At 54.7% G+C, this 27,399-nt stretch overlaps 2 protein-coding genes across 3 annotated transcripts in view; one reads left to right on the plus strand and one right to left on the minus strand.

Annotated features, from left to right (window-relative positions):
• Window positions 1–4,685: 4,685 nt before the first annotated feature.
• Window positions 4,686–10,717, plus strand: BRF2 (BRF2 RNA polymerase III transcription initiation factor subunit). Its single transcript, XM_032288242.1, has 4 exons — window positions 4,686–5,028; window positions 6,025–6,084; window positions 7,151–7,472; window positions 9,216–10,717. Exons 1-4 carry the CDS (start codon window positions 4,875–4,877, stop codon window positions 9,937–9,939), a joined length of 1,260 nt encoding a protein of 419 aa, XP_032144133.1. The 5' UTR covers window positions 4,686–4,874; the 3' UTR covers window positions 9,940–10,717.
• ADGRA2 (adhesion G protein-coupled receptor A2) overlaps window positions 10,447–27,399 on the minus strand; it is a 45,451-nt gene continuing 28,498 nt past the window's right edge. Inside the window, exons 3-19 of one of the 2 annotated variants that reach the window (XM_032288240.1) lie at window positions 25,874–25,945; window positions 25,520–25,591; window positions 25,293–25,364; window positions 24,835–24,998; window positions 23,601–23,814; window positions 22,927–23,091; window positions 20,938–21,136; window positions 20,349–20,498; window positions 20,067–20,228; window positions 18,773–18,997; window positions 18,404–18,620; window positions 16,373–16,581; window positions 15,256–15,383; window positions 14,760–14,883; window positions 14,121–14,266; window positions 13,560–13,649; window positions 10,447–13,323 (exon numbers count right to left, since the gene is read on the minus strand). In XM_032288240.1, the coding sequence (XP_032144131.1) occupies window positions 12,057–13,323; window positions 13,560–13,649; window positions 14,121–14,266; window positions 14,760–14,883; window positions 15,256–15,383; window positions 16,373–16,581; window positions 18,404–18,620; window positions 18,773–18,997; window positions 20,067–20,228; window positions 20,349–20,498; window positions 20,938–21,136; window positions 22,927–23,091; window positions 23,601–23,814; window positions 24,835–24,998; window positions 25,293–25,364; window positions 25,520–25,591; window positions 25,874–25,945 (3,676 nt within the window). In that variant the 3' untranslated portion in view covers window positions 10,447–12,056. Of the gene's footprint in view, window positions 13,324–13,559; window positions 13,650–14,120; window positions 14,267–14,759; window positions 14,884–15,255; window positions 15,384–16,372; window positions 16,582–18,403; window positions 18,621–18,772; window positions 18,998–20,066; window positions 20,229–20,348; window positions 20,499–20,937; window positions 21,137–22,926; window positions 23,092–23,600; window positions 23,815–24,834; window positions 24,999–25,292; window positions 25,365–25,519; window positions 25,592–25,873; window positions 25,946–27,399 lie in introns of those variants that run through there. The other variant, XM_032288241.1, reaches the window with a different exon arrangement.

The raw sequence follows: 27,399 nt of genomic DNA on the forward strand, positions 1-27,399 counted from the left end.
CTGAGAGCTCAGGACTGAGGCCGGAAGGCAGGCCTGGAGAGTAGCTGCTGTCAGCAGTCACTTGCTCTAGATGGAAATGGCCTACCTCGGAGGAACGGGGTATATTTGGTGCTTCTGCTTCTTTAATTTTTTTTTTTTTTTTTTTTTTTTTTTAGAGTCAGGGTCTCAACTCTGTTGCCCAGGCTGGAGTGTATTAGTGCAATCATAGCTCATGGCAGCCTCTAACTCCTGGGCTCAAGTGATCCTCCTGCCTTAGTCTCCCAAGTGGCTGGGATTATAAGTGCACACCACTATGCCCTGCTAATTTCTTTTGAGTGGGGAGGGGGTTCTCACTATGTTGCCCAGGACAGTCTCGAACTCCTGGTCTCAAGCTATCTTCCCACATCAGACTCCCAAAGTGTTGGGGTTACAGTCGTGAGCCACGTGCCTGGCCTATTTGGTGTTTTGAACAGGCCCTCCTAGGACAGGAATTCACAGGAGTTGGACTCCTCTTTACTGAGTGCCAGCCTGCACTTTAGGAGGTCCTCCTGGGGACACAAGGATGAGAAAGCCAGATGGTTCCCACAGAGACTTCCATCCAAAGAGAAAGTCAGACAGTGAACTAGAATGTACACAGCCAACCAAGGGAGGATGGGCAGAGGGCTTCATTCAGGTGCCAGATCCTCCTCTTCCTCAGTGCCTTCCTCTACTCTCCTCTAGAAAGAACTCTGGCCTCAACGTCAGCATTATACATCTGGTTCACAGCTGGGCTGCCGTTCAATGGTCTCCCCCCAGCAGCTTTCTGATCTGGCCAAGCCCACCCTGGGTACTCAGCTCGAGGGACATCTGTTAAAAAGATAATCACTGCCAGGTGCAATGGCTCACTTCTGTAATCCCAGCACTTTGAGAGGCTGAAGTGGACGGATCAGGAGGTCAGGAGTTTGAGACCAGCCTGGCCAACATGGTGAAACCCCATCTTTACTAAAAACACAAAAATTAGCCAGGCATGGTGGTGGGCACCTGTGATCCCAGCTACTCAGGAAGCTGAGGCAGGAGAATTGAACCTGGGAGGTGGAGGCTGCAGTGAGTTGAGATTGTGTCACTGCACTTCAGCCTGGGTGACAGAGCGAGACTCTGTCTCAAAAAAAAAAAAAAAAAAAAAAAAGCCAATCACTACCACCAATAATGATAACTTTTAGATGAGTTGGGAGTAGTGGAGAGGGCACCGAGGATTATTTCCACGCCTGTCCTGATTTACTGGAGCAAGGCAAATACATTTCCCAAATAAATGGACTTCTGCCTGAGAAAGTGAACCTCAAACTTACACATCTTAGTGGAGAGCGCCATCTTCTGGCCTAGACCCTGCCTCCCTCCCAGCCAGTGTGTGCCCCAGGACCAGGCTCTTCTAGGCTCGCAGCAAGTATCGCACACGTGTGACTGGGAAAGACAACCAGCCTTCTCCTCCTTCCATGACTGGCTGCAGGATCATAAAACTGCTTTCCCACTTTACAATCAATCAGGTTGGGGCAAGCGGAATGTCAAGGCTTCTGTCACAGGTAGATGGGCTCTGTAAAGTCCCACTTAAAAAAAAGTTGAAGTAGGTTCAAGATCTGCACACAACTGGGGATAAGGGGAGTCTGATGCTCTGCTGTGTAATAATGCAAGGAGCTGCTCCAGTGCAAGCTATGTCGCCTTTAGGGACATCTTCTCCCAAGTAAGAATGTCAACCACAGTGTCTGAAACTAATGGATGTCTCTGTGGTGTGTGTTTGCACGTGTGCATGTGCAAGTGTGTCTTAATTAACTGTCAGACAGCCAAAATAAGTCCTCATCTCATACTTCACACTAGCAGGAGGTCTAGAAAATGGGGAGCTTGGACTGCCAAAGCCCACCCATGATTAATGTGCTGAAGCCCCCTTCCGTGATGACACTGGAGTAATTTGAATTGAAGAGAAAGGGTGTCGTTGTGTCCCTTGGCCCTCCAATGTGATCAAGCCCTGTGGAAATGGATGGGATGTCTCTGAGAAGGAGTAGTGATTCTCACACTCTGAGAAAGTAGTCTCTTAGGGAGGGGATGATGTCTTTAGGTTTGAATATCAGGTGTAAAAATTGGATGTGGAAAAGAAGGGACTGACACTTCATAAAGGTATGTTTTGTTTTGTTTGAGATGGAGTCTTGCTCTGTCGCCCAGACTGGAGTGCAGTGGTGCAATCTTGGCTCACTGCAACCTGTGCCTCCTGGGTTCAAGCAATTCTCTTGCCTCAGCCTCCCGAGTAGCTGGGATTACAGGCATGTGCCGCCACGCCCAACTAATTGTATTTTTAGGATTTCGCCATGTTGGCCAGGCTGGTCTTGAATTCCTGACCTCAACTGAGACACATGCCTCAGCCTCCCAAAGTGCTGGGATTACAAGCATGGGCCACCATGCCCGATCTGTTTTGTTTTGTTTTGAATGCTTTCCTCTTGAACTGTGAAGACAGTCTTGTGACAATTCGTGTTTTACAAGTATTTTTCTTTTTTTTTTTTTTTTGAGACGGAGTTTCGCTCTCGTTACCCAGGCTGGAGTGCAATGGCGCGATCTCGGCTCACCGCAACCTCCGCCTCCTGGGTTCAGGCAATTCTCCTGCCTCAGCCTCCTGAGTAGCTGGGATTACAGGCACGTGCCACCATGCCCAGCTAATTTTTTGTAGTTTTAGTAGAGACGGGGTTTCACCATGCTGACCAGGATGGTCTCGATCTCTTGACCTCGTGATCCACCCACATCGGCCTCCCAAAGTGCTGGGATTACAGGCTTGAGCCACCGTACCCGGCCCACAAGTATTTTTCATCTATTTACAATCACCTTAAGTCCCTCAACCCTTCAGTAAAGTCTCATTTTTGTTTTGTTTTGTTTTTGTCTTTTTTGAAATGGAGTCTTGTTCTGTTGCCCAGGCTAGAGTGCAGTGGCGTGATCTCAGCTAACTGCAACCTCTGCCTCCCGAATTCAAGTGATTCTCCCACTTCAGCCTCCTGAGTAGCTGGGATTACAGGTGCCCCCCCACCACGCCCAGCTAATTTTTGTATTTTTAGTAGAGATAGGTTTCACCATGTTGGCCAGGCTGGTCTCAAACTCCTGATCTCAAATGATCAGCCTGCCTCAGCCTCCCAAAGTGCTGGGATTACAGGCATGAGCCACCACACCCGGCCTAATGTCTCACTGTTAACACTCTCATGTGATACTCCTGTGGAAAATGTAAAAATGGAAGTTTGGCTGCTTTGTGTTCAAGGGTCAACTAACACTTAGTCAACAGGCCAGCATCCTGCCAGTCCACTCAGGTCAGAGGTACAGGAATTTCCGTCGTCCAGTAGTAAGAGAAAGGAAGTTTTTAGCATAGCTGTGAATAGAGGGCAGGGACCTGTAAGCCACCAGCGGCAAAATTGTACTCAAGATTCTTTGATCTATTCTATACCAAGCTAGGAACTTTGGAGCCAGAATCGTGGAGCATCTTAAAGCTCAAGTTTTGTTTTGTTTTGTTTTTAAAGACAAAGTCTTGCTCTTGTTGCCCAGGTTGGAGTGCAGTGGCACGATCTTGCCTCACTGCAACCTCCACCTCCAGGGTTCAAGCGATTCTCCTGTCTCAGCCTCCTGAGTAGCTGGGGTTAGAGATGTGCACCATGATGCCCAGCTAATTTTGTGTATTTTTAGTAGAGACGGGGTTTCACCATGTTGCCCAGGCTGGTCTTGAACCCCCAAGCTCAGGTGATCCACCTGCCTTGGTCGCCCAAAGTGCTGGGATTACAGGTGTGAGCCACCACACCTGGCTAGCTCAAGGTTTTTAAAAAACATCTGAATCTGCCTTTTTGCACCCTCCAGCTTGCCAAAAGCCCCATCACTCCATATTCTTTCACTCCAAACTCCCTTAGCCATTCCTGCCGTGCCGCCAAAAGCATTTGGGTTTGCCACTCGATTTTATTTCAACTTCCTCATTTTACAGTCGAGAAAAACAGGAGGTAAAGAGAGAAAGGAACCTGCAAAGGAAGCAGCTCTGGAGGCCAGGAGCAGTGGCTCACTCCTGTAATCCCAGCACTTAAAAAAAAAAAAAAAAAAAAAAAAAAGGCAGCTTGGGAAAGGGGAACACAATTTCCTGCTCTTTGTCTCTCTTCACTACTATCCCCTCAAAAAATGTACTTTTTTCTACGGCCAAATTCAACATTCATTACCAACGTGTCCACTAGGACTTTAAAAGGATTGTTGTTAATTGGGACAACAATCTCCTGTCTGTTATACGTGTCCATGTAGGTAGAAACGTACCCAAATTCAACCCCTAGTCTGGGCCCAAACACTAACTACAGAGAGTTTATAAAACAGAACGGGCCGGGCGCGGTGGCTCACGCCTGTAATCCCAGTACTTTGGGAGGCCGAGGCGGGTGGATCACGAGGTCAAGAGATCGAGACCATCCTGGTCAACATGGTGAAACCCCGTCTCTACTAAAAATACAAAAAATCAGCTGGACATGGTGGCGCATGCCTGTAATCCCAGCTACTCAGGAGGCTGAGGCAGGAGAATTGCTTGAACCCAGGACGCGGAGGTTGCGGTGAGCCGAGATTGCGCCATTGCACTCCACCCTGGGTAACAAGAGTGAAACTCCGTCTCAAAAAAAAAAAAAAAAACAGAAGGATACAGTTCAGACCAGGAACCTCCCCTCCTAGCTCACGTTTCTACCCGAGCCCGCGGAGGAACAGACAGGAAGTGGCGCGCAGCCGCCCAGCGGTTGGAACGGCCTATCCCGCCGTCGCGCTGGCCGGAAGACTAGGGCGCAACCTTAGAAGTGTCCGTTCCTACTTCTTGTCGCACGGTTGCCTTTGCAGACGCAGGAGTCTCCGAAGGATTCCGCGGCCTTGGGGCCGGTTGTGAGATGCCAGGCAGAGGCCGCTGCCCCGACTGCGGCTCTACGGAGCTCGTGGAAGACTCGCACTATTCGCAGAGCCAGCTGGTGTGCTCCGACTGCGGCTGCGTAGTCACCGAGGGCGTCCTTACCACTACCTTCAGCGACGAGGGCAACCTCCGAGGTACTGTGGCCCTGGGGACAGCCTGGGGCGGTGGAGGGATTAACATCAGATTCCTTTTGTCTCCCCGCTCCCCCCCAAACTGCTAACTGGAACGCGCACACTTAATATGGGAAAAAACGACCTAAAGTGAGTGAGGGAGCGGAAGGAGATGGGGACTGCCATTGATCTGTGTTTCCCTAGCACTTAGTAGCTGGCATATACGGTGCGTATAATAAATGTTGAATAAGTGAAACAGAAACAAGTTCCACTCATACTTGCCATGTCTGGTCATGGTGGAAGGATTGCCTGTCGCCTAGTTCTTTATGATTATAGCATGTATTATTACTCTGAAATAGCTTTACGCACAAACTGGCACATCACTTTTTTCCTTTGCTTTCCAAGTTTCTGACCAGTGAAGCCCTCAAAATCTGCAGCCATTGTCTGGGTGGAGTGGCTTACGCCTGTAATCCTAGCGCTTTGGGAGGTAGAGCAGAGAGGATTGTTTGAGCCAGGTAGTTTGAGACCAGCCTGGGCAACGTAATGAGACAAATGCCTTGGGGAAAAAAAAAAAAAAAAATTAACAATTGGCCAGGTGTGGTGGCATACACCTGTAATACCAGCTATCCAGGAGTCTGAGGCAGGAGGATTGCTTGAGCCTGGGAGTTGAAGGCTGCCGTGACCTATGATTGCACCACTGCACTCCAGCCTGGGCTGTAGAGGAAAACTCCTTAACAAACAACAAAAAAGTCTGCTACTAGGAAAATTGTCTGTATGGAATGTACTGGAAGGATGACTTGAAATTTGGAACACATGGAGCTCCTTTAGTGCAGTCCTAATCTTTCCCAGTCTCCGTGTATCTGGAATTGCTTGTAGACATAGAAAACTAGATGGGGCTTTTAATTGTGCAGCAGCAGATGCTCAATAGTTTGAATCCTGTGTCCTGGTTTTGTGTGGTGGAAGGGCAGCGTTCTGATGAATAAAGGCTAAGCACACTATTTGTTGTTTATTATCTTACAGAGGTAACATATTCCCGAAGCACAGGGGAAAACGAACAAGTTAGTCGCAGTCAGCAACGAGGTGAGAATTGACCTTTTATGATACAGTGGTTTTAAAGAAAACTATCCGAGGCTACGTGCTGTGGCCCATGCCGATAATCCCAGCACTTTGAGAGGCCAAGGTGGTGGATCACCTGAGGTCAGGAGTTCAAGACCAGCCTAGCCAACATGGTGAAGCCCTGTCTCTACTAAAAATACAAAAATCAGCCTGGCTTGGTGGCACCCGCCTGTAGTCCCAGCTACTTGGGAGGCTGAGGCAGGAGAATTGCTAGAACCTGGGAGGTGGAGGTTGCAGTGAGCCGAGATCGTGCCCTGCACTCCAGCCTGGGTGATAGACCAAGACTCCATCTTCAAAAAAAAAAAAAAAAAAAAAAAAAAAGAAAGAAAATTGTCCTGGTGGTGGCCCTACCCCTGCTCTTCGCTTTTCCTGTTTTCAGCATTGCTGGTGTGAGGCAGAGTAGAAGCAAATGGCAGTTAGGAATTTAAAATGGGAATGGTGGCTCACACCTGTAGTCTGAGCACTTTTGGAGATCGAGACTGGCAGATCGCTTGAGGTCAGGAGTTCAAGACCAGCATGGGCGTGGTGCTACGCACTTGTAATCCCAGCTACTCAGGAGGCTGAGGCAGGAGAATCACTTTAACCTGGGAGGAGGAGGTTTCAGTGAGCTAAGATTGCCCCACTGCACTCCAATCTGGGTGACTGAGCCAGGCTCTATTTCAGAAAAATAAATAAAAGAAAATAAAATGGGATGGTTCTGATAAGGCAGCAATTCAGTATAAGGTTTAGGTTTGATCAGATGTATGTTAGAGGTAGCCTCTAAGAGCCTGGTTAAAACTTTGGCTTGGTCCTGAATCAAACCAGCCTCCGAAAACTAGTAGGTTGAAATGTGACTTCTTTACAGAAATGTTTTTGTGTCTTTAGAATGATGGTACCAAGTGTCACTTCTGTTTATGCAGAAAGGCACATAATTTATGCATCTGGTATCTGAGGCAAGTTTAGCAGATCTAAGTAAGTCCTAGCAGAATGTTCTAGGAACTGCATGATAGCTCCTTTGACCCCTCTAACTCTTCCCGTGGGTTTTTCCTAGGTCTCCGCCGAGTGAGAGACCTTTGTCGAGTTCTGCAGTTGCCACCAACATTTGAGGACACAGCAGTTGCCTACTACCAACAGGCATACCGGCATGCTGGCATCCGAGCTGCCAGGCTGCAAAAGAAGGAGGTGTTGGTTGGGTGCTGTGTCTTAATCACCTGTCGACAGCATAACTGGCCCCTAACTATGGGAGCCATCTGCACGCTGTTGTATGTAGATTTGGATGTATTTTCTAGCACTTACATGCAGATAGTGAAGCTTCTGGGACTGGATGTGCCATCTCTGTGCTTGGCAGAACTGGTGAAGACCTATTGCAACAGGTACCTTCCTGGTGGGAGACAGTGGGATGGGATGGGTCCTTAGACCTGAGTTCTTTGACCTTTGGCCATCTCTTTTTTTTTTTTTTTTTTTTTTTGAGATGGAATCTTGCTTTTGTCACCCAGGCTGGAGTGCAGTGGTGTGATTTCAGCTCACTGCAACCTCTGCCTCCTTGGTTAAAGCTATTCTCCTGCCTCAGCCTCCCAAGTAGCTGGGATTACAGGTGCCCGCCACCACCCTGTATTTTTTATTTTTTAGTAGAGGTGGGGTTTCACTATGTTGACCAGGCTGATCTCGAACAACCCTATGGGGGCGCCATTGTTTATAGGACTAGCCTTAGGGACTGACTAGATTCTGCCCCCGTTCCACCTGCCAGCTCCCTCTACTTCCCTCAGTTCACCTGACCTCAGGTGATCCTTCTGCCTCAGCCTCGAAAAGTGCTGGGATAACAGGCATGAGCTACTGCTCCTGGCCCTGGCCATCTTTTTTTGACCAAAGCCCATGTAAAAGGATGTGGGAGAAAGATCTTTAGTTTATACTTGTACTAATAAGGTTAATATTGTTTTACCTGTTTCGAATGCTATAATTTGTTTTTTTTTTTTGAGTCCGTGTCTTGCTGTGTCGCCCAGGCCTGGAGTGCAGTGGCATGATTTCAGCTCACTGCAACCTCCGCCTCGTGGGTTCAAGTGATTTTCGTGCCTCAGCCTCCCCCGTAGCTGAGACTACAGGTGCATGCCACCACACCTGGCTAATTTTTGTGTTTTTAGTAGAGATGGGGTTTCACCATGTTGCCCAGGCTGGTCTTGAACTCCTGGGGTTAAGCGATCCACCCATTTCAGCCTCCCAAAGTGCTTGGATTACAACCATAAGCCACTGTGCCCCGCCAAAGAATGCTATAATTTTCAAACCTCTTTTCCCTCACAGCAACCCAATAATGTGGGGAAAGTAGGTCTGAGCCTTGGCACAGGGCTGCTGAGTTGTGCCACTCATGTGCTGTGTACATGGCAGTTCCTAGAGTTGTGCTGTGCTCGGGCCTGTGTGGCTGAATGCCCAGCTCTGTCTCAGCAGGATCATCTGCATAGGAAGCCGAAAGGACATTAGTTAACGACAGAACTGGGCTTGGAAGCTGAATTTTTTTTCTAGTTTTTTTTTAAAGACGGTCTCACTCTTGTTACCCAGCCTGGAGTGCAGTGGCGCCATCCTAGCTCACTGCAGCCTGGAACTCCTGGGCTCAAGCGATCTGCCCGCCTCAGCCCCCAAAAGTGCTAGTATTACAGGCATGAGCCACCACGCCCAGCAACCCTTTTCTCATTTGAAGTAGCTGTGTTCTTTTCTTTTTTCTGACAAATAATGTTGAAAGCAGAGGCTGTTGGTGTCAAATAGCCTTGTATTTGAAGCTTGGTTACTGCGTGGCTGGATGACCTGCGGGCAAGTTTTTCAACTATACATGCACGTAAGATGGTGCATGTGCCTGTAGATTACATGAGAACATTGTAAAGCACTCAGAATAATGGCGACTGGGAGGCACTCAGTAAATGTTCACGCTCTCATGCATTCCTCCGCCTTCCCCTAACAAGCGGAAGACACCCTCTTTTTTCTCACTGCTTTTATAAACTTGCTGCCCAGTGAGCTTGAGTAGTCCTGAGGGCAGAATAGCTTCCCTGTCTTGAGTGGGCTGCCTTTCCTCAATGTGGGAGAGCAGCCCCCATATCATTAAGATCCAACCCTCATTTTGGTTGTTTCAGCTTCAAACTGTTCGAAGCTTCGCCTTCTGTGCCAGCCAAATACGTGGAAGACAAAGAGAAGATGCTGTCTCGAACACTGCAGTTGGTGGAGCTGGCAAGTGAGACGTGGCTGGTGACCGGGCGGCATCCCTTGCCCGTCATCACTGCTGCAACTTTCCTGGCTTGGCAGTCACTGCAGCCTGCATATCGGCTGTCATGCTCCCTTGCTCGATTTTGTAAATTGGCAAATGTGGACCTGCCCTACCCTGCATCCTCCCGCCTGCAGGAGCTGCTGGCTGTGCTGCTGCGGATGGCTGAGCACCTGGCCTGGTTACGGGTTCTGAGGCTTGACAAACGGTCTGTGGTGAAGCACATTGGTGACCTTCTCCAGCACCGCCACTCGCTGGTCCGCTCGGCCTTTCGGGATGGGACAGGAGAAGTGGAGACCCTAGAGAAGGAGCCACCGGGGCAGGGACAGGGGCAGGCAGAAGGGGAAGTGGGGAATAATTCCTTAGGTTTGCTCCAGGGGAAGCGCCCGGCCAGTCCTGCCCTTCTCCTCCCACCGTGTATGTTGAAGCCCCCGAAGCGGACCTGCCCCACACCCCCTGTCTCCACTGTCACTGGAGAAGAGGACATTTCTGACAGTGAAATAGAACAGTATTTGCGTACCCCTCAGGAAGTTAGGGACTTTCAGAGAGCCCAGGCTGCTAGACAGGCTGCCCCGAGTGTCGCTAACCCTCCCTGAGGCACATCCATTGGGGGCACTTCATCCCATTCTGATAGCAGCTTGGAAACCTGTCATAGCCGAGGATGGAAGTGTACACGGGTCCGTAGGTGTTGCGTTTCTTATCTGAAGGAACCAAGAGGGGCTCTGCCATTAGTTGGACCCTGGGTCCTGGAGTAAAGTCAGGAGTTGCAGGGATGGTTATAGGTAGGAGAGACCCCCATCCCTTGGTGCAGGAGAGCAAGTTACATATGTAGTGTCCTGTGAGATGGCTTTCCTCATAGATGGTTGGGGAAATGCCAGGCCCTTTGCTGCAGGTTTGAATTGGACACACTGCTGCTGCTCCTGCAGGCCCGAGGGGACTTCCCTCTGCTTGTGAAGCGGTTGACATTCCCAGCAGTATCAACCCTTAAAGGAGCAGGAACTGGGGATTTCCTGGCCCTGTGTCCGTTCACAGGCGGTAGGTTTGTGTGTATGGTGTCATGAGAGCCCCTACCTCATAACAAGGACAGTGGGTGGACTAAGGCAGTAGCTCAAAGGGCTTTGCAAAATTTTAATATATTAAAACAAGAGGCATCTGCTAGAAAACATTCTATTGTATAAAACCCGAGCTCTTAAAAACATGTTTTCTTTGGCACTTTCATTCCCTCCCTCCCTTTTCCCCAGCATATTGCAAAAAGCTCTCCAGTGCTAAGGCATTGGCAGGGTATGTAAACAGCAGCCAGCATATGTGGAAGAATAATACAAAGCTTTTTTTCTTCTAATAAGTCTGTGCAGCAAGCATAAATAACAGGACCCATCCCAAGGAGTGTGTGTGGGTTTTTCCCCTCCCGTGTCCGTGTCCGCTGTCGCCTTGGTGATCAGGCCAGGGTGATACAAAGACTGGGAGGAAATCTAGGCCAGACCTGGATTTCTTGCTCTCCCCAAGACCCAGGGTTCCCTCAGTTTCCATTTGGTCATGTAGTAAGATGCTGGTGGTTGGTTTTAGGCTGGGGAAAAGATGGATGCTGGTGTTTGAAAGTAGTAAAGGCATAGGCCCCTCCTGCTCTGCAGGGACCCCAGCCACCGCCTCTGGGGTGGGGTTGGGCTCCTGGGAGTTGGGAAGCTGGTTTGACATTTTGTAGGTTTCTCTGCTGTGGAGCTGGAGATCAAATGATTGGGATAGTTCTTCCATCTGGCCTCATAGAGGCAAGGAAGTGCTCTTCCTTAGTCCCTTGGTGTTGTAAGGCTAAGACTGGGGCGATGGGTCTTGTAACTGAGAAGTAAGCTTCTCCAAACACCACCTGCAGCTTTATGGGGGTGCCATCATTTATAGGACTAGCTTTAGGGCCTGACTAGATTCTGCCCCACTTCCACCTGCCAGCCTCCTCTACTCCGCTCAGTACCCGCTGGCACCTGGCAGTCAGCTGTTGAGGTGCAGGGCCTTGGCTTTGTCCCAGTGCGCCACCTCTGAGCCCTGCTGTTTGGTTTAAGTACCACTTCTGTGGGAATGGTAGCTTTGTTCCTAGTTGTGTGGGTTCCCACTCAGCTCAGCTGGGACTGGTTGATCTCTAGAGCTGCCTTTCACAGGGCCCCGCCCTCCCCTCTTGCATAGTTGATCTGAAAAGCAGCACCCTGTGATTTCACATCACCTGCTTCATGTGCTGGGCTGGCTCTCCTGCCAGCCAAACCCAGGAGGAAAAGGGGCCTAGGATCTAGGCAGACGCTGGGCTGACTTCGGGAGAGGGCAGGGAGGAAAGAGCAGTTCCCACGCTCTCACCTCTTTGCTTCCCTAGTGAGGCTGATGGCCTCCAGTGAGGCCGCAGGGACAGTGCGTAGGGGTGGGAGTACTTGGGGAGGGCCCACCTGGGCTGTGCTGTGCCTTCACTCTTGTGGGTGACCCCACAGACGGAAGCCTTCCCACTTCCTGGCAGGGCACCGACTGTCCAGACTGTCCCGGGCTGGACGGAAATGTATTACGCATGTTCTGGGATTGTCTGTCGCTACCCCAGAGGGGTGCCCTCTAGGCAAGTGGTGAACATCTGCCTATCGGATCCTCCGCCTCCAACCCGCTGGCTAGCGAGACGCCTTGGAGGACCCCGAGAAGCGGGGGAACGAGGCGCGTGGCCAGCCCGTCAACCGCGTCGCCCCCGCCAACCCTAGACGGTGGTCTCGCTCTTCCAGAGTCCGGTCTTCATGCAGCTACCTGCCGACTCCGCGCCCGTCACGGTGACGTCATCGTACTTGCCCCCCTTGGGGGCACCGTTCAGGCTGGCTGCGTTAAGCGGGTACGAGCGGCGCTTGCTCTCCTTCTCCGGCACGCCACTGCCCTTGAGGCTGTCGCGGCTGGCGCTGCGGTGCTGGCCCGGCCGGCCCGCCTCGGGGAGTGGCGCGGCGCTGGTGTCGCTGCCCTCGGAGGGCGTGAGCATGGGCTCGCCCTCCAGCTGCAGGCCGGCGCCTGGGCTGTTGCGGCTGCTGCTGGGGTAGCTGTCGGTGGGGCTGTTGTGCAGGCTGCCACTCTCGCTGGACAGCAGCTCGGGCGCCCCCGCCGCGCCCCCACGCAGGGCCTTGAGCCGGTTCTTTCCGCCGGCCTCCCCAGCACGGTGCCCCTTGGCCCGGCTCTTGTGCGCCCGACGCCCGTGGTGCACGTTGTTGTGGTGGCGGGGGGCGAGGCTCCCCCGAGGGCCCATGAGCTCCAGCTCTCCTTCCCCGCGGGCCACCGCCCCTGGCTCACACACCTGACTCTGGGCCAACTGCAGGTTGGTGAGCTTGCAGGGGCCCAGAGCCAGCGCGTGGGCGCTGCTGCCGCTCGGGGAGGACTTGAGGGAGGGGGGCCCCTCCCCGAACACCGGGGAACCGTCCTCTGCGGTGGCAGGCAGGGCCCGGGGTGGGGCATGGGGAGCCGAGGGCGAGGCAGAGGGGCAGCAGGCGCGCCACGATGCTCTCACGTCCCTCCGCCTGGCACAGTGGTGGGTGAAGACAAAGAGGCCCAGGGCAGAGGCTGCCACCCCATACAGGCAGCTGCACACCACCCTGGGCAGCCAGCGCTGGGACACGGCCAGAGCCCCGCAGGCCCACATGGCCAGGTACAGGAAGTGCGTGGTCACCAGCGCCCCTAGCTGGACTCCTGGAGAATAGAGGCTGTCACCATCCTCCGGGGGCCCGGGCGTCCCCACCCGCGTGCTCCCAGCAGCCAGAAGGGAACCTGAGTCACTTAGGAGGGGGCCGCTGCCCCTGAGCCTGGTAGAGCCCCTCAGCTCCTCCCCTGCCTCCAAGGAGGCTCTGGTGTTGCCTGCCTTGGGGCTCTGTGCCAGAGGGCCCCGTAAGCGTAGCCCTGTACACAGGAAATAGATCCAGGTGATGAGCAGAATCAAAGCCACTGGGATGTAGAAGGCACCGAGGCTTGGACGCCACACCAGCCAGCAGCTGCAGGAGACACAGAAGCAGTAATGAGGACAGGGGGCATGGCTGGGTTAGGGCCAGGGGCCAGGGTGGTTGGGGAAGACAGGATATGGTGAATGCTGAGGCAAGGACGGGTTGGTCAGCATGCATGGGCTTGGGTTGGGTTACTGCTGGGTGGACTTGGCAGGTGGCCCTGCCAGTGGAGCAGAAGGCATTGGTGTTAGGTAGGTGGCCTTGGGGCAGGACGGAGCGGTGCTCACTAGGGAGTGTGGTCCCGGTAGTTGTGGATGTTGACGGCAGCTGTGATGCCACAGATGATGAGTGGAATCCCTCCAGCTATCAAATAGAACCTGGAGGGAATAAGGGATTGGGAGTCTGAGAGGTGAAAGCGAAGGGAAGAACTGCGTGCTCAGAGCCCTTTGCTTGGTGTTTCTGTCCCGTCCTCTTTCTCTTTTAGTCAGAATTTTTTGCCAGGGATGCAAGTCCCTGCAGGGACTATTTGGACTTGAACACGACTGTTCTAAGGGGCAGAGGCCAGAATTGCTCTCTCACCCTCAACAGTGCAGAAGTCAGGGGTGCCACTCAGGTTCCCCGGTTCCTTGCCATGACATTTGGAGTCACCTCCTTCCCTGGCCTTGTTATGCCCCAGAAGCCTGCCGGACACCCCCGTGCATGGCCTAGTGTGACCTGCTGAGTCTAGGACCTAGCTTCCCCTGTCTTTGGAGAGTGATCTCCTAGGGACCTTGAACACACCCCGGGAGGCTTCCTACACCTGCCTCGGATTCTCTCCCCCACTGCAAACTGGAATTGAAAGTAGGTACCGGAGCATAGGACGGGGAGCCGGCAGGGCAGGGTCCCCTTCTTGTGGAGGGGGTGCCTTCCAGGTGAGCTCCTTGTGGAGCACTCGTGCCTTCATGCCCATCCAGAGCAGCGTGGACAGGGAGGAGTAGTGCAGGGTGATGCCCACCTGTGGGGTCGAGGCAGGGAGGCTGGGGAACAGAGGGCTACAACTGGGTCCTCCCAGAGCCTCATACCTGCAGGAGTCCTCCCAGGCTTCCAGCCCCTGGCCCCCAGCTCTTTCACTTTACCCAGCTCACTCCCCATACATTCCCCAAGCTTCCACCCCTGCTGCCACCCTGTGCCTCCACCTCAGTGTTCTCTCCCACCGCAGGGCTTCCCCATGACCCTGACTCGGCTATCTGGCTGATCCCCCACCTCTCCACCACTGCAGGTCCCCACTCTCCACTTTGAAGCCCATCTCCTATTCTCTCTGATCAGGCTCTTACCACTCCCTTCTCTCACTCTCCACACCCCCCTACCCCTGCCTTCCAAGGCTGCCACAGAGGAAGCTATGGAGCTGTGGCCTATGAGCCTTTTTCTGCCAGCGCATCTCCCTACTGTATGCCTAGCTGCCAGCACTCATCTTGGGGCACCACCCCTGAGCCCCTGCTCCTGCCTACCGCCTGGCAGACCATCTGGTAGTTGGTGAGTGTGATGCCCCCTGCAAAGACGGCGGAGGTCATGGCCATGTGGAAGCACAGGTTCAGCAGCATGTGCCAGCCCTTCCGGGACACACGGATGGAGCTGCCCAGAAACAGTCTCAGATTAATGCCCCCCCCCCAAACCCAAGGTCAGGCCCATGGGGTCTCAAGGCCACTGGGAGAGCCACGAGGTGCAGGCAGATATCTGCGTGTATGCATGGGTGGGAATGTGACAGATACCACAGGGCAGGGAGTCCTTAACCTCTCAAAGTGATTCCAACCCCAGGACCCTCAAATGCGTGAGAGACAGAAAGTCATGTGAACCCACCTAGGAAAAAAACTCTGCCAAGTCCTCAGTGAGCCCACCCTGCACCCGCCCTGGGAGGCTCCCACACCTGCCTCGGAGTTCCTCCCTCATTGCAAAGCTGAATTCCATGCCTGCCCACCACGCCCTCCCTCCTGCAGGAGTGCCCACCTGTGGTTGAGGATGTAGGTGATGATGGTGGCGAAAAGGCAGAGCAGCAGCAGGGCTGTGCAGGGGTATACCACGGGGTGCAGCCCCGCCCCCATGCCCCCCACCTCCCTGGGGAAGGCGCTCAGTTCCTGGGAAAGGGCAGGAAGGAGGATGTGAGGAAGGAGGACGTGAGGAATGAGGACACCTCGCCAGACCCCCAGGCCAGCCTTCCTCTTCCCAGGCCCATCAGCCTTGGTCCTATGCTTTGGTGCTTAGTGCAGGGCAGGGGGGTAAGCTTTGGGCTGTCCACTTAGGAAGCCAGCCCTACTAAGCCAGATACTGCTGCCCCTTCCCTGCCTCCAGTCCCGCCTTGCTGGGGACTCTTCACACCCCAAGCCTGAGATACCAGAGATGAGAGAGGGAGCAGGTGCTGCCCGTGACCAGCGGCAGGCCTGCAGGACTGGAGAGTGGCAGTACCATGAGCCATGAGGGAGGGGTGACCAGAAAGGAGAAGGGTTCCCAGATTGTCTTTTTCTACTTTAAAGAATCTGGTCTCGGCCAGGTACAGTGAATCCCAGCACTTTGGGAGGCCGAGGCAGCAGATCATTTGAGGTCAGGAGTTTGAGAGCAGCCTGGCCAACATGGTGAAACCCCATCTCTACTAAAAATAGAAAAATTAGCTGGGCATGGTGGCACATGCCTGTAATCCCAGCTACTTGGGAGGCTGATCAGGAGAATTGCTTGGACCCAGGAGGCGGAGGTAGAATTGAGCCAAGATTGTGCCACTGCGCTCCAGCCTGGATAACAAAGCGAGACTCCATCTCCATCTCAAAACAAAAAATCAAAAAAACCAAAATATCTGGTATCAGGAGTGCAGGGCGTGAAAGCCAGGCTGGGAGTTCCAGATCCATCTATCCTGATACAGGAGTGGAGGCTGGACCTCCCTGTCTCCTGAAATATGGAGAGGTGTAGGAGAGGCCAGAGGGCCGTTTCCCACATCCCTCCAGTCCTGGGGCCCAGCGGGGCTGCTGTCCTTCCTGTATTTCTCCATGGTCCCAGGTGGTCAGAGTGCCCTCACCCCCATTTTCCATGCGGACCGTATCCCAGCCCCCCACCTCTCACCCTGCTGCATACCCACCATGAGTACGGCCACGTTGCCCAAGTGCTGGCAGTGCAGGGCGCTGACATTGGGCTGGCTGGAGCGGAGGTGGCAGCCCTCGGAGGTCCAGCCCCCAGACCCCCCGGGCCCCTCCTGGCTCCACCAAGCGGCCACAGGTTCAGCTCCCTCAGCCCAGTGCCGCAGCGAAACTGCCACTGGCTCCGTCAGGTTTCCCACGCCACAGCCACCTACAGGGGGAGAGGGACATCCACAACATCCACACAGACACACACAGGGCATCAGGGAGGTGGCTTAGCTGGGACTCAGCAGCAGCAGCAGTGGCAGGGCGTGCACTAGGCTCCTGCTGGGCAGGACATGGTGCTGGGCTTGGGCATGTGGTCAGATGCCAAGGACGGCCTCAGTCTAACAGGGGACACAGAATGGGGATTTGCAAGGATGATGGTGGAAAATGTGAGCCCCAGGAGGTGGTCTGCCCTGAGTGCTGGATGAGCAGTGATGCTGTGCTCCAAGGCAGAACTCAGGCTGGGGGACTCAGGGACAAGAACACAGAAGTGCAGAGGGAAGGAGCAGAAGCCAGGTAAAGGGAGGAGGGAGGCGGGTGGGATAGAGGGAGGATGAGGAGGAGGCATTCCCAGTGGGAGAGGGGCTCTCGGAGCAGGCCCTGGGCTCCACAGACCCCTCACCCACCCGCCTCTCCCCACACACTCCCAGAGCCCACGTGGCTGTGGACATAGGGCTTTCGCCTTCCCAGGCCACCTTACTTGTCCCTCAGGTCTTGGTGGTTTTCAGGAAAGGCCTCCCTGACCTCCAGCTAGGTCGGGCTATCCCTTGTCCTGTGCCCTCCAAAACACCTCGTGCAGCTGCTCACTTACGAGCTGCACTTAAACCACTGTACACTGCCTGTCCTCTCTGCTGAAGGGTGTGTTCCTCAAGGACACAGCTGCAACTGTCTGTACACAGGTGTGTCCCAGCCCAGGCACGGTCTGGCACAAACCAGGTACTCAGTGAGTGTCCCTGGCCAGAACCCACAACCTGACAGCAGGCGTCTGTGCTAGGAACAGGAAGGAACCCAGGGTGGGGCAGCGGCGCTTTCTGGCTGTGCACAGGGGATGCCGCCGCAGCTCTAGGACCCTAGAGAGCTCGTGGAGGAGGCAGACGTCCTGATGATGGAAGTGGCCCAAGACTTTGAAGGGGCTCTCTGATGTGCACAGTGCAGTTTGCAGAAGGTGAACCTAGTGACAGCACGAGGGATGGACTGAGATGGAGACGTGGGGGCCAGAGACGGGCTGATGCCAGCGACAATGGAATCGCCGACAGAAAGAAGGTAGGTGTGGGGGTCGCTGGTCCCGAGAGGAGAGATGGAACGGTGAGAGGAGGGCTGCACGTGGTCCATCTGCTTCCCCGGTGCCAGGGCCCCAGGTGGGTGGTGAGTCAGACACTCAGTATCTCCCACTTCCCACGCTTCTGCTCATGTTGTTTTTCTTCTACCCTGGTCTCCACCCTTCTAGTGTCTGTGGAACTCCTGATCATCCCTCAAGGCCCATCCGTGCCAGTCCCACCTCCACAACTGCTGCCTTTTCAGAATGCTTCTCACCTGGGCTGCCTGGAATCTCTCCTACGGCTGCCCTGGGAGGTTACTTCGCCCTCTACTGCTCAGTGAGATGGTGGCCTCTGTGGGAGTGGGGACCATTCTTATTCCTTCCAGCACCAATGATAGCACTGTTTCTAGCAGGCCCCATTCAGCATTGCTTGCCTGCTTTGGGCCCACGGTGTGTGTGTGTTAGAGGGGGTTGTGCTCATAGCCGTCTTGAAACTGAACAAATCTGGGATATAAAATGCAATGTCTTCCTGAGCCTTTTCTCCACCAAACCCTTTCTCTATGGGGTGTCTCTGCCCTCTGCCCTGCTGGGAAAAGGTGAGGGACCCAACATCCTCTGTCAGTTCCACTAGGGAACAGAGGGGCTGTGGGCCAGGGAAGGGCAGGATGAAGGGGTGCAGGGCAGAGACACAGGAGGCACCCCAGGCGGGGCAGGAAGTTCAGTCCCTTACTGGTTCCTGCGAAGATGACAGGGGTAGCCACGCCACGCCTCTTGCCAGGCCCGGCAGCTCCAGGGCGGGAGGTATTGCCATGGCTGCGGAAGAGGCGGCCATTTCGGAAGACGAGCAGTTGTAGGGTGCAGTCTGGGGGCACTGGTGGAGCCAGGGCAGCCGGAAGGGATGAGAACAGACTTGGGGGCAGCTGGATGGAGGCCAGGGCCACGCTGTTCTGGGGGGACATAGGAGCTCCTCAGAGACACCAGGACCCCCTAGAGCACTGATGTCTTGCAGCCTCCTCCTCCCACCTCTCACTGCCCCCACCAGGCACCTGCGTCTGGGTGCCTCCCATCTCCCACCACCTCCCCCTCCCCCAGCGCCCACCTTGATGTGGAAGGACGACAGAGAAACATTGGGCCTCCCCGTGGTGCAGCGGAAGCGGAGCTGCTGGTCAGCTGGGGGCTCGGGCTCAGGTGGAGGGTTCTGGCCAGCGTTTCCTGGCTGTGTGCCCAGCACCCCTCCCTCCCTCCTCTGGAAGGCTGTGCAGGTCAGGCCCACGTAGCTGTGCGGTTTGATGAGGTAGGCCTCCAATGCCACATTCCTCGCGTTCTGGGGACAGGAACCTTGTCATCCCACCATTTGAGATGGTGGCCTTCTGCTTGGGACTGCACATACCCTCTCAATGGACCTGCTCAGGCTGTAGTCTTCCCCTCCAATCCTCGGTCTTTTCAAAGCCACCTGTCTCTCTCTTTTTTTTTTTTTTTTTTTTTTTTTGAGAAACAGGTTCTTGCTGTGTCACCCAGGCTGGCGTGCAGGGCACAATCATAGCACACTGCAGCCTACAAATCCTGGGCTCAAGTGATCCTCCCACCTCAGCCTCCTGAGTAGCCAGGACTACAGAGAAGTCACCATGCCCATCTAATTAAAAACATATTTCTTTTGTAGAGATGAGGTTTCACCGTGTTGCCCAGGCTAGTCTCAAACTCCAGGCCTCAAGTGATCCTCCTACCTTGGCCTCCCGAATAGCTGGGACCACAGGCACATGCCAACACTCCTGGCTAATTTTTATATTTTTTTGTAGAGACTGGGTCTCTCTTTGTGACCCAGGCTGGTCTCCAACTCCTGGCCTTGGAAGATCCTCCCGCCGTGGCCTCCCAAAGTGCTGAGATTACAGGTGGAGCCACGCCTGGCATCTGGCTCACCTCTTAATTATGCCAGTTCTGTTGCCCGACTCAGCTGCAGAGCAGGCTCCATGTCTCGCCCCTGTGCCCTGCCCTAAGGGCATGCATGTAGAGGATGCTGTACCGCGGTTGTTAGCAGACTGAAGCCCTCACCTCCTCTCAGAGAACTTCCATTACTCACTCGATCTCCAGTGCTGTCTGTCCTGCCATCAAGCCCTCCTCCCGTCCCCTCTACTCCATTTACCTTTCCTCCTGCTTATTCCCGTCAGGCTGGCCGTTTGGCTCAGTTCCCCACTACAGAGTCTGGCCTCACTTATCCAGGGTCCCCGGTTGCCTCTCTTTAGCGCTGCCCCTGACAACTTGGAAGTGAAACCCATGGCTCAGAACTTTGTCACATCTGCTGCCGTTGCTAGCTGGGGCACAGCAGGTGTATGCCCGAGAGGGGGCGCCTCCCTCCTCTGCATGCTGGGGCCATCCCCCATGCTGACCCCCATTACCACTGAGATGTGCTGGGCATGGGGGCTGAGGGCAGCCCCCCCAATTCGCTCCAGGGCACCCACGATGCGGCTGCAGGCCTTGTCCTCGCGCTGGGCCAGCCACAGCAGGTGTTCATCCACCAGCATCAGGTTGCTGGCCATGTCCACCATTACCTCCACCAGCTGGGGGTACACAGGAATTGCTAAGGGCAGGGCTTGGGACCTGGGGCTAGGATGAGAGAGAGACTTGAGCAAATGCAGGATGCGGGCATTCTGCGATCTCCAGAAGTCCAACTGCCTCACCTCTTTGATCTGGTCGACATAACCCAAAAATTTCTGGATCATCTGAGCCACATAGACTACATCCATCATGTCTGAAAAGCTGGCGGCCTCGGCTGTGTACACGCGCAGCTGGTGAGCCAGGGTCAGCGCGTTAGAGGCGTTGATGGGCATCTGGGGATTGTGGGAAGAGAGAGGATCATCCTGCCTGTTCCTTCTGCCCCCGAACTGCCCCTGAGGACTCTCTGCTCTGTGCCAGCTCTCTGTACCTGGGCACAGGAGTCCAGACCGCCTGCTGGGTCTCATCAAGCTAGGAGGGCGGAGGAAGCTGAGACCATCACAGCCTAAGGCCACCACTGCCAGCACCCCCGGTGTAAGGACAGTGGGACTCTGCCTTTAGTGTTGGTGAGTAAAGGGGCATGAAGTGGCCGGATGGGATGGAGGCCTGGCGTCTTTCCCCACTGTGGCCTCAGTGGGTCTGAATCCCCCGGCAGAGGGTGGCTCCTGGCTCTCTACAGGCAGGGACAGGAGGCACAGCCCAGCGGCCCAGAGGCCAGGCTCCCCTTGCCTGTTAGGTTGGCTTCTCCCTTCCCCATGCCCCCGAGCTCCTCACCAGCACGAAGGTGTACAGCACCCTGGTGATGTCGTTGGTGTAGAGACAGTGGGAGTAGTCCCCTGGCTCCCAGCGGCCGGCGCGATCACACCGGCGGGAGGCTCGGGTGCCCGGGGCGCCCCCACTCAGGGGCACTGAGGTGAAGGGATACTGCAGGCAGGACTGGTAGGCTGTGATGCCAGCCAGAGTTCTGGGCCACCTGGGGGCAAAGGCAGGAGGTTGCCGATGACCCAGACTTCTCAGGACAATGGTCCCTCCCCTGACTTTAGTGTGAGGCCTGACTCCTTGGGGGCTTGGGGAAGGATTGAGGAGCGGGGTTCAGACCAGCCTTCCAGGGGTTCCCAGGTTGCACTCTCTTTGTTCTGACCGGACTGTCACAGTTGATAGAGGGCCATACTTTAGAATTCTGAGTTCAAGTTCAAGTTCTGCCACTTATTTGCTGTGGCTTCAGGCAAGGCATTTATCCTTTCTGGGCCTCAGTATTCTCGGCCATACAATGGGGAGAATAACAGCTTCCCTGCATAACAGAGAGAGTCACTGGGATCTTAAAAGGCGATACTCTTTGTGGGCGAGCTTTCGCAAACTATGACTGTAAGGAAGCAAATAAAAGCCTTTTTGTGGCCAGGTGCAGTGAGTCATGCCTGTAATCCCAGCACTTTGGGAGGCTGAGGCGTGAGGATTGCTTAAACCCAGGAGTTTGAGACCAGCCCGGGCAACAAAGTGAGACTGTCTCTACAGAAAACAACACAATAAGCCCCAGCTTATTGCCTCTAGTCCCCGCTCCTCTGGAGGCAGAGGTGGGAGGATTGCTTGAGCCCAGGAGTTCAAGACTGCATTGAGCTATGATTGTGCCACTGCACCAGAGCCTGGACGAAAGAGTGAGATCCTGTCTAAAAAAATAAGTCTTGGCCGGGTGCGGTGGCTCAAGCCTGTAATCCCAGCACTTCAGGAGGCCAAGGCAGGTGGATCACTTGAGGTCAGGAGTTCAAGACCAGCCTGGTCAACATGGTGAAACCCCATCTCTACTGAAAATACAAAAATTAGCAGGGCATGGTGGCAGGTGCCTGTAATCCCAGCTACTGGGGAGGCTGAGGCAGTGAGATCACACCACTGCACTCCAGCCTGGCCAGCAGAGCGGGACTCCTCAAAAAAAAAAAAAAAAATTCTTTTTGTGCAGCACATCTCAGATGGTAATTTGTGTTTTTGAGACTGAGTCTCACTCTTGTCACCCAGGCTGGAGTGCAGCGGCATGATCTTGGCTCACTGTAACCTCTGCCTCCCAGGTTCAAGCAATTCTCCTGCCTCAGCCTTCTGAGTAACTGGGATTACGGGTGCCCGCTGCCACACCCGACTAATTTTTAGCAGAGACAGGGTTTTGCCATGTTGACCAGGCTGGTCTTGAACTTCTCACCTCAGGTGATCCGTCCACCTCAGCCTCCCAAACTGCTGGGATTACAGGCATCAGCCACCGTGCCTGGCCTCAGATGGTAATTTTTTTTTTTTTTTTTTTTTTTCCCGAGGCGGAGTTTCGCTCTTGTTACCCAGGCTGGAGTGCAATGGCGCGATCTCGGCTCACCGCAATCTCCGCCTCCTGGGTTCAGGCAATTCTCCTGCCTCAGCCTCCCGAGTAGCTGGGATTACAGGCATGCGCCACCATGCCCAGCTAATGTTTTGTATTTTTAGTAGAGACGGGGTTTCACCATGTTGACCAGGATGGTCTCGATCTCTTGACCTCGTGATCCACCCGCCTCGGCCTCCCAAAGTGCTGGGATTACAGGCTTGAGCCACCGGGCCCGGCCTCAGATGGTAATTTTATACATAAAGTGTATTTGATAGCAAGGCTTCAGGCTGAATGATAAAAGGAAGTGTTTCCTCCATCTTTAGGACCCAATGGAGACAGTGGATGGGTAAGCCGTGGACACCTGTGATGTCAGGTGCAAGGGTGGGGTTGGGGTGGGGCAGCCCTCTACTGGGCTGAGCGGGCCAAACCTGAAGTCCCCGCGGTTGTTGGCAACGCGCTCGGCGGGGCAGTAGGAAGCAGAGGTCTCCAGCACCACGATCTCCACCTTCTTGCTGGCGTTGCCCTGAGCCATTGACACGGAGCACTCCCACTCGCCTGAGGCCCACAGGCCGATGTGAGACAGCGTCAGCTCACTGCAGGTTGCAGGCGGGGCTGGCTGGTGAGTCACCCTCAGGCCCACCAGGTATGAACCATGCCACCCTCCCTCGGCACTGTCCTAGGGCACTAGCTGCAGGTCCTGCTTTCTTTAATGAAACAAGGGATGCAGGGACGCACTTCTTTTATTCTGATTGGCCTTATGAAACTGCTATTTTGAGCTTCGATTTCCCCGTCCTTAACATGGAGCTGATAATATCTCTCTTGCAGGTCTACTGTAGAGATTAAATCTGGTGATGTAGGTGGGAGCCATTCTATACAGTGTAAGGACACTAAAGAGATGTCAAGTGTCATGACTTTGTTCTATCAGATGTTTATTTGTAGCCTCTACCCAGACCACTGATAACTTAGTCCAAGCTTTCCATAAATACACATGCACGTTCTCCCAGGAACACATCTGGATACAGCTCTTTTGAGGGGTGGGTGACAGGTAGGGTGGGCCCCCATCCCCATGCCGAGGCCTGAGGAGGGGCAGCGGGGCTCATACCTGGTGATGAAGGTGCAGTCGTGGATGAGGCTCTCGGCCAGGAGGATGCCTGCCTGCTCGTCACCCTCTATGGGGGTGCGGTTGTGGTACCAGCGGATGCGGGTGTCATTACCCAGGTAGCTGGCGGAGCACTGGAAGGGCAGCCGGTCCCCCTGGAACACCACTTGGCGCAGGGATGGGATGAGGTGGTGTGTGTGCAGCTCCAGAGCTCCCTCTGTGGGAGGAGAAGCCAGGAGTGAGGCCTGAGTGCACATGCGTGTGAGGCTGCACGTGTGAGCGAGAGTCCAGCAGGATGGGGCGGGGCAGGGCAGGGCAGGGCAGGGCAGGGCAGGGCCCTCTGCCTGTAGCCTGCTCCCGCTAGAAAGGAAAAGGCGTCAAGGGAAAGTCTCCAGGATAAGGGTAAAGGGGAGGGACAGGCGGTTTTTGGACAAAGGAAAGTGCTCCTTTCTCAACACTCATGTTACCCCAAGAGGTGGGGCCAGATGAAAACATAAACAAGCACCTCCAAGGGGCTGAGATAGAGGCCGGGCGTGGTGGCTCATGCCTATAATCCCAGCATTTTGGGAGACTGAGGCGGGTGGATCACGAGGGCAGAAGTTCAAGGCCAGCCTGGCCAAGATAGTGAAACCTTGTCTCTACTAAAACTGCAAAAGTTAGCCGGGTGCGGTGGCAGGCACTTGTAATCCCAGCTACTTGGGAGTCTGAGACAGAAGAATCACTTGAACCTGGGAGGCAGAGATTGTAGTGAGCCGATATACCACTGCACTCCAGTCTGGGCCATAGAGAGAGACTCCGTCTCAAAAAAAAAAAAAAGAAGAAAGAAAAGAAAAGATAAGCTGATAGAGGCCTGACTGGGGACACCAAGGGAAAGGGGATGCCCGGGAGGCCACGCCCAGCACACAGCATTAGGCGGAGTGGGGAGAAATACACCAGTCCCACACGGAGGGTCACTGGGGTATTAAATGTAATTCTCGTTGTGGGAGAGCTGTTGCAAACCACTAATGAAGGAGAGCACAGAACAGCCTTTTTGTGCTGGGCACATCTCGGATGGCGACTAATACATAAACATGAGTTCTCCCTAAATGCAAGAGCAGGACTCAGTGTCGTGGTCTTTTGCAAATTGCAATAGAAGGGTAAAACTCTGTGGGTCTCAGGGAGAAGGCCCGTGTCTGGGTCCCGGGTTGGTGGGAGGCAGGGTCCCTGGTAGACGTGCAGTGGGGGAGGCCTTGCTCACCACAGCAGAGTTGGGCCTCCTGGAGGCTGCCCAGAGCCTGGGCATGCAGGGCGCTGGGGTAGGCACAGAGGGTGTGCTCCGACAGCTGCAGGGAGCGGTTTCGGGCCCAGGGCAGCAGCCAGCGCAGGTGGCAGTCGCAGGTCAGGAACTCGGTGCCCAAGTCCCTGCAGGGTGGGCAGAGGGGTCACGGAGCAGAGCAGAGGGAGCATGGGCTCATGGGTGGCCTGGGGCCCCAGGGAGGGACAAGGCTGGAGGGGGTGGGAGGGCAAACTCCGGTCTGTGTGTGTCATCTCTGCCCTGGGCCATTGCGGTAAATTGGGGGAGGGGGGTTGCGTTTCAGGCACTGTCTGCTGTGCTCACTCGTGAGGCCAGCTACAGTAGTCACGATGCTTATACATCCCTCCTGGGCAGAGAAAGGGACAGGGGTCTGGGTCCTTGCGCTAGGAAGAGATACTCACACAACCTTAAGGGCTGGCAGCTCATCAAAGACCCCAGGTTGCAGACTGGAGAAGATGTTTCCAGATATGTTTCTGCGGGGGACAGGGAACAACTGAGGTAGGATCTTAGGGTCTCCCTGGGCTGGCAGAGGGGAGCAAGTGGGACATAGAAGGGTTCGGGGCCACCGCTTGCTTCCCATGCACTTCTTCCCTCTCCTCTCCTCCCTGCTTCTTGCCCCATCACTCACAGTCGGAGAAGCCTGGGGAGGCCCTGGAAGGTCTCGGAGGAGAGACAGCCAATCCGGTTGTTGGAGAGATCTCTAGAGAGACACAGGCAAGCTCAGCGAGCTGGCCACGCGGTAGCACAAAGGTCCACTTGTGAGGGACACATGGGTGGGACCAGGGCTTGTGTGGGGGGCAGGATGAAAAAAGAGATGGGGTTGAGGCCAGGGCCACAGCTGGACTGGAAATGGCAGCTCCTTTGACCCCAGCCACAGCGCCAAGCGGGAAGGAGGGGTAGGTGGGGGTGGGCAAGAGGAACGGGTGGGTGTGGGGTAGGAGGGGTGACTTTCTCCCTCGGGAGGGAAGGGCATGCCACTCACAAGCGCTTCAGCTCCCCCAGGCCCAGGAAGGCGCCGGGCTGCACTGTACTGATGACATTGTTCCTCAAGTCCCTGCAGAGGCAAGTGCACGGGCCCTCACACCTCTCCCCGCTGGGGCTGCCCTGCTCCCCGGGCAGGATCCTCACTGTCACCTCGGTGTTGTTGCTGGGTTTCTCAAGGACTTCGCTTCCTGCTAAACCTCTGCTGTCCTCAGCACTGGGTATGAGGTGGGATTAAAGAACCACCCCCCTCCGCCGGGGCGCTGTGGCTCAGGCGGGTAATCCCAGCACTTGGGAGGTCGAGGCGGGTGGATTATGAGGTCAAGAGATCGAGACCATCCTGGCCAAAAATGGTGAAAGCCCATCTCTACTAAAAATACAAAAAAATTTAGCTGGGCATGGTGGTAGGTGCCTGTAGTGCCAGCTCCTCGAGAGACTGAGGCAGGAGATTGCTGGAACCTGGGAGGCAGAGTTTGCGGTAAGCCAAGATCGCACCACTGCACTCCAGCCTGGGTGACAGAGCAAGACTCCATCTCAAAAACAAAACAAAACAAAACAAAACAAAACCAATTCCTGGGACAGGCCTCCTCCGCCTCCTCCCTGGCTACCATCAGGGGGCACTAGTCAGAATGGAGAGAAGACGAAGAAGCCAAGAGTTGGGACTGGGAGTCAGGAAGCCTCCTTTCCCACCCCGCCCCACCTCCAAGCTGCCCTGAAGGTGGCCGGGGCTGCCCTGGGAAGCATTTGAAAACAGGTGTCATGGTCTTTTGTAAATGGCTACACAAAGGTAGAAGCTTCTTGAGCCTAGCCATTGTGGGCAGGGGAGGGGGTGCATGGCAGGGGTAGTTTTTTTGTTTTGTTTTTGAGGCGGGGTCTCTCTGTCCCCCAGGCTGGAGTGCAGTGGTATGATCGTGGCTCATTGTAACCTCAAATTCCTGGGCCCAAGCCATCCCTCAACCTCAGCTTCCCAAGCAACTGGCACCACAGGTGTGTGCCACACATCCAGCTAATTAAAAAAACATTTTTTTTTTTTTTTGGTAGAGACAGGGTCCCAATATATTGCCCAGGCTGGTCTTGAACTCCTGGGCTCAAGCGATCCTCCCGCCTCGGCCTCCCAAAGTGCTGGGGTTACAGGTGTGAGCCACCATGCTCGGCCAAGGGAGGTGTTTTTGTGGCTATTTTATCCCTGTCCCTCTGTCGTCTGACAGGCGAGGATACAGGTCAGTTGGCTGGCTGACGCCCAGCTGAACTCTGCCTGGCTCCTTTCCAGGACAGGGTGTAAGTCCTGCTGTCCAGCCTCTTCCTTCAGACAAGGAAGCCAGTGAGGTGACAGCTTGTTCAAGGTCCTCAGTCCTGTCTTCTCTATGGGTCTCTGCAGGAGCCCGAAGTGCAGACACAGGACAAAAGGGGGCTGTGACCCCCCAGGGATCCCAGGGGCCAGGCCCGGCCAGGAGGAGTGAGCCATAGGTGAGTCCTCACGGCAGCTTCCAGCCCTGAGACTGTGGCTCAAATTCAACCCTGGCCAGA

This window comes from Sapajus apella, unplaced genomic scaffold (assembly GCF_009761245.1).
Source record: "Sapajus apella isolate SASKATOON/1434 unplaced genomic scaffold, GSC_monkey_1.0 scaffold21, whole genome shotgun sequence".
NCBI lineage: Eukaryota > Metazoa > Chordata > Mammalia > Primates > Cebidae > Sapajus > Sapajus apella.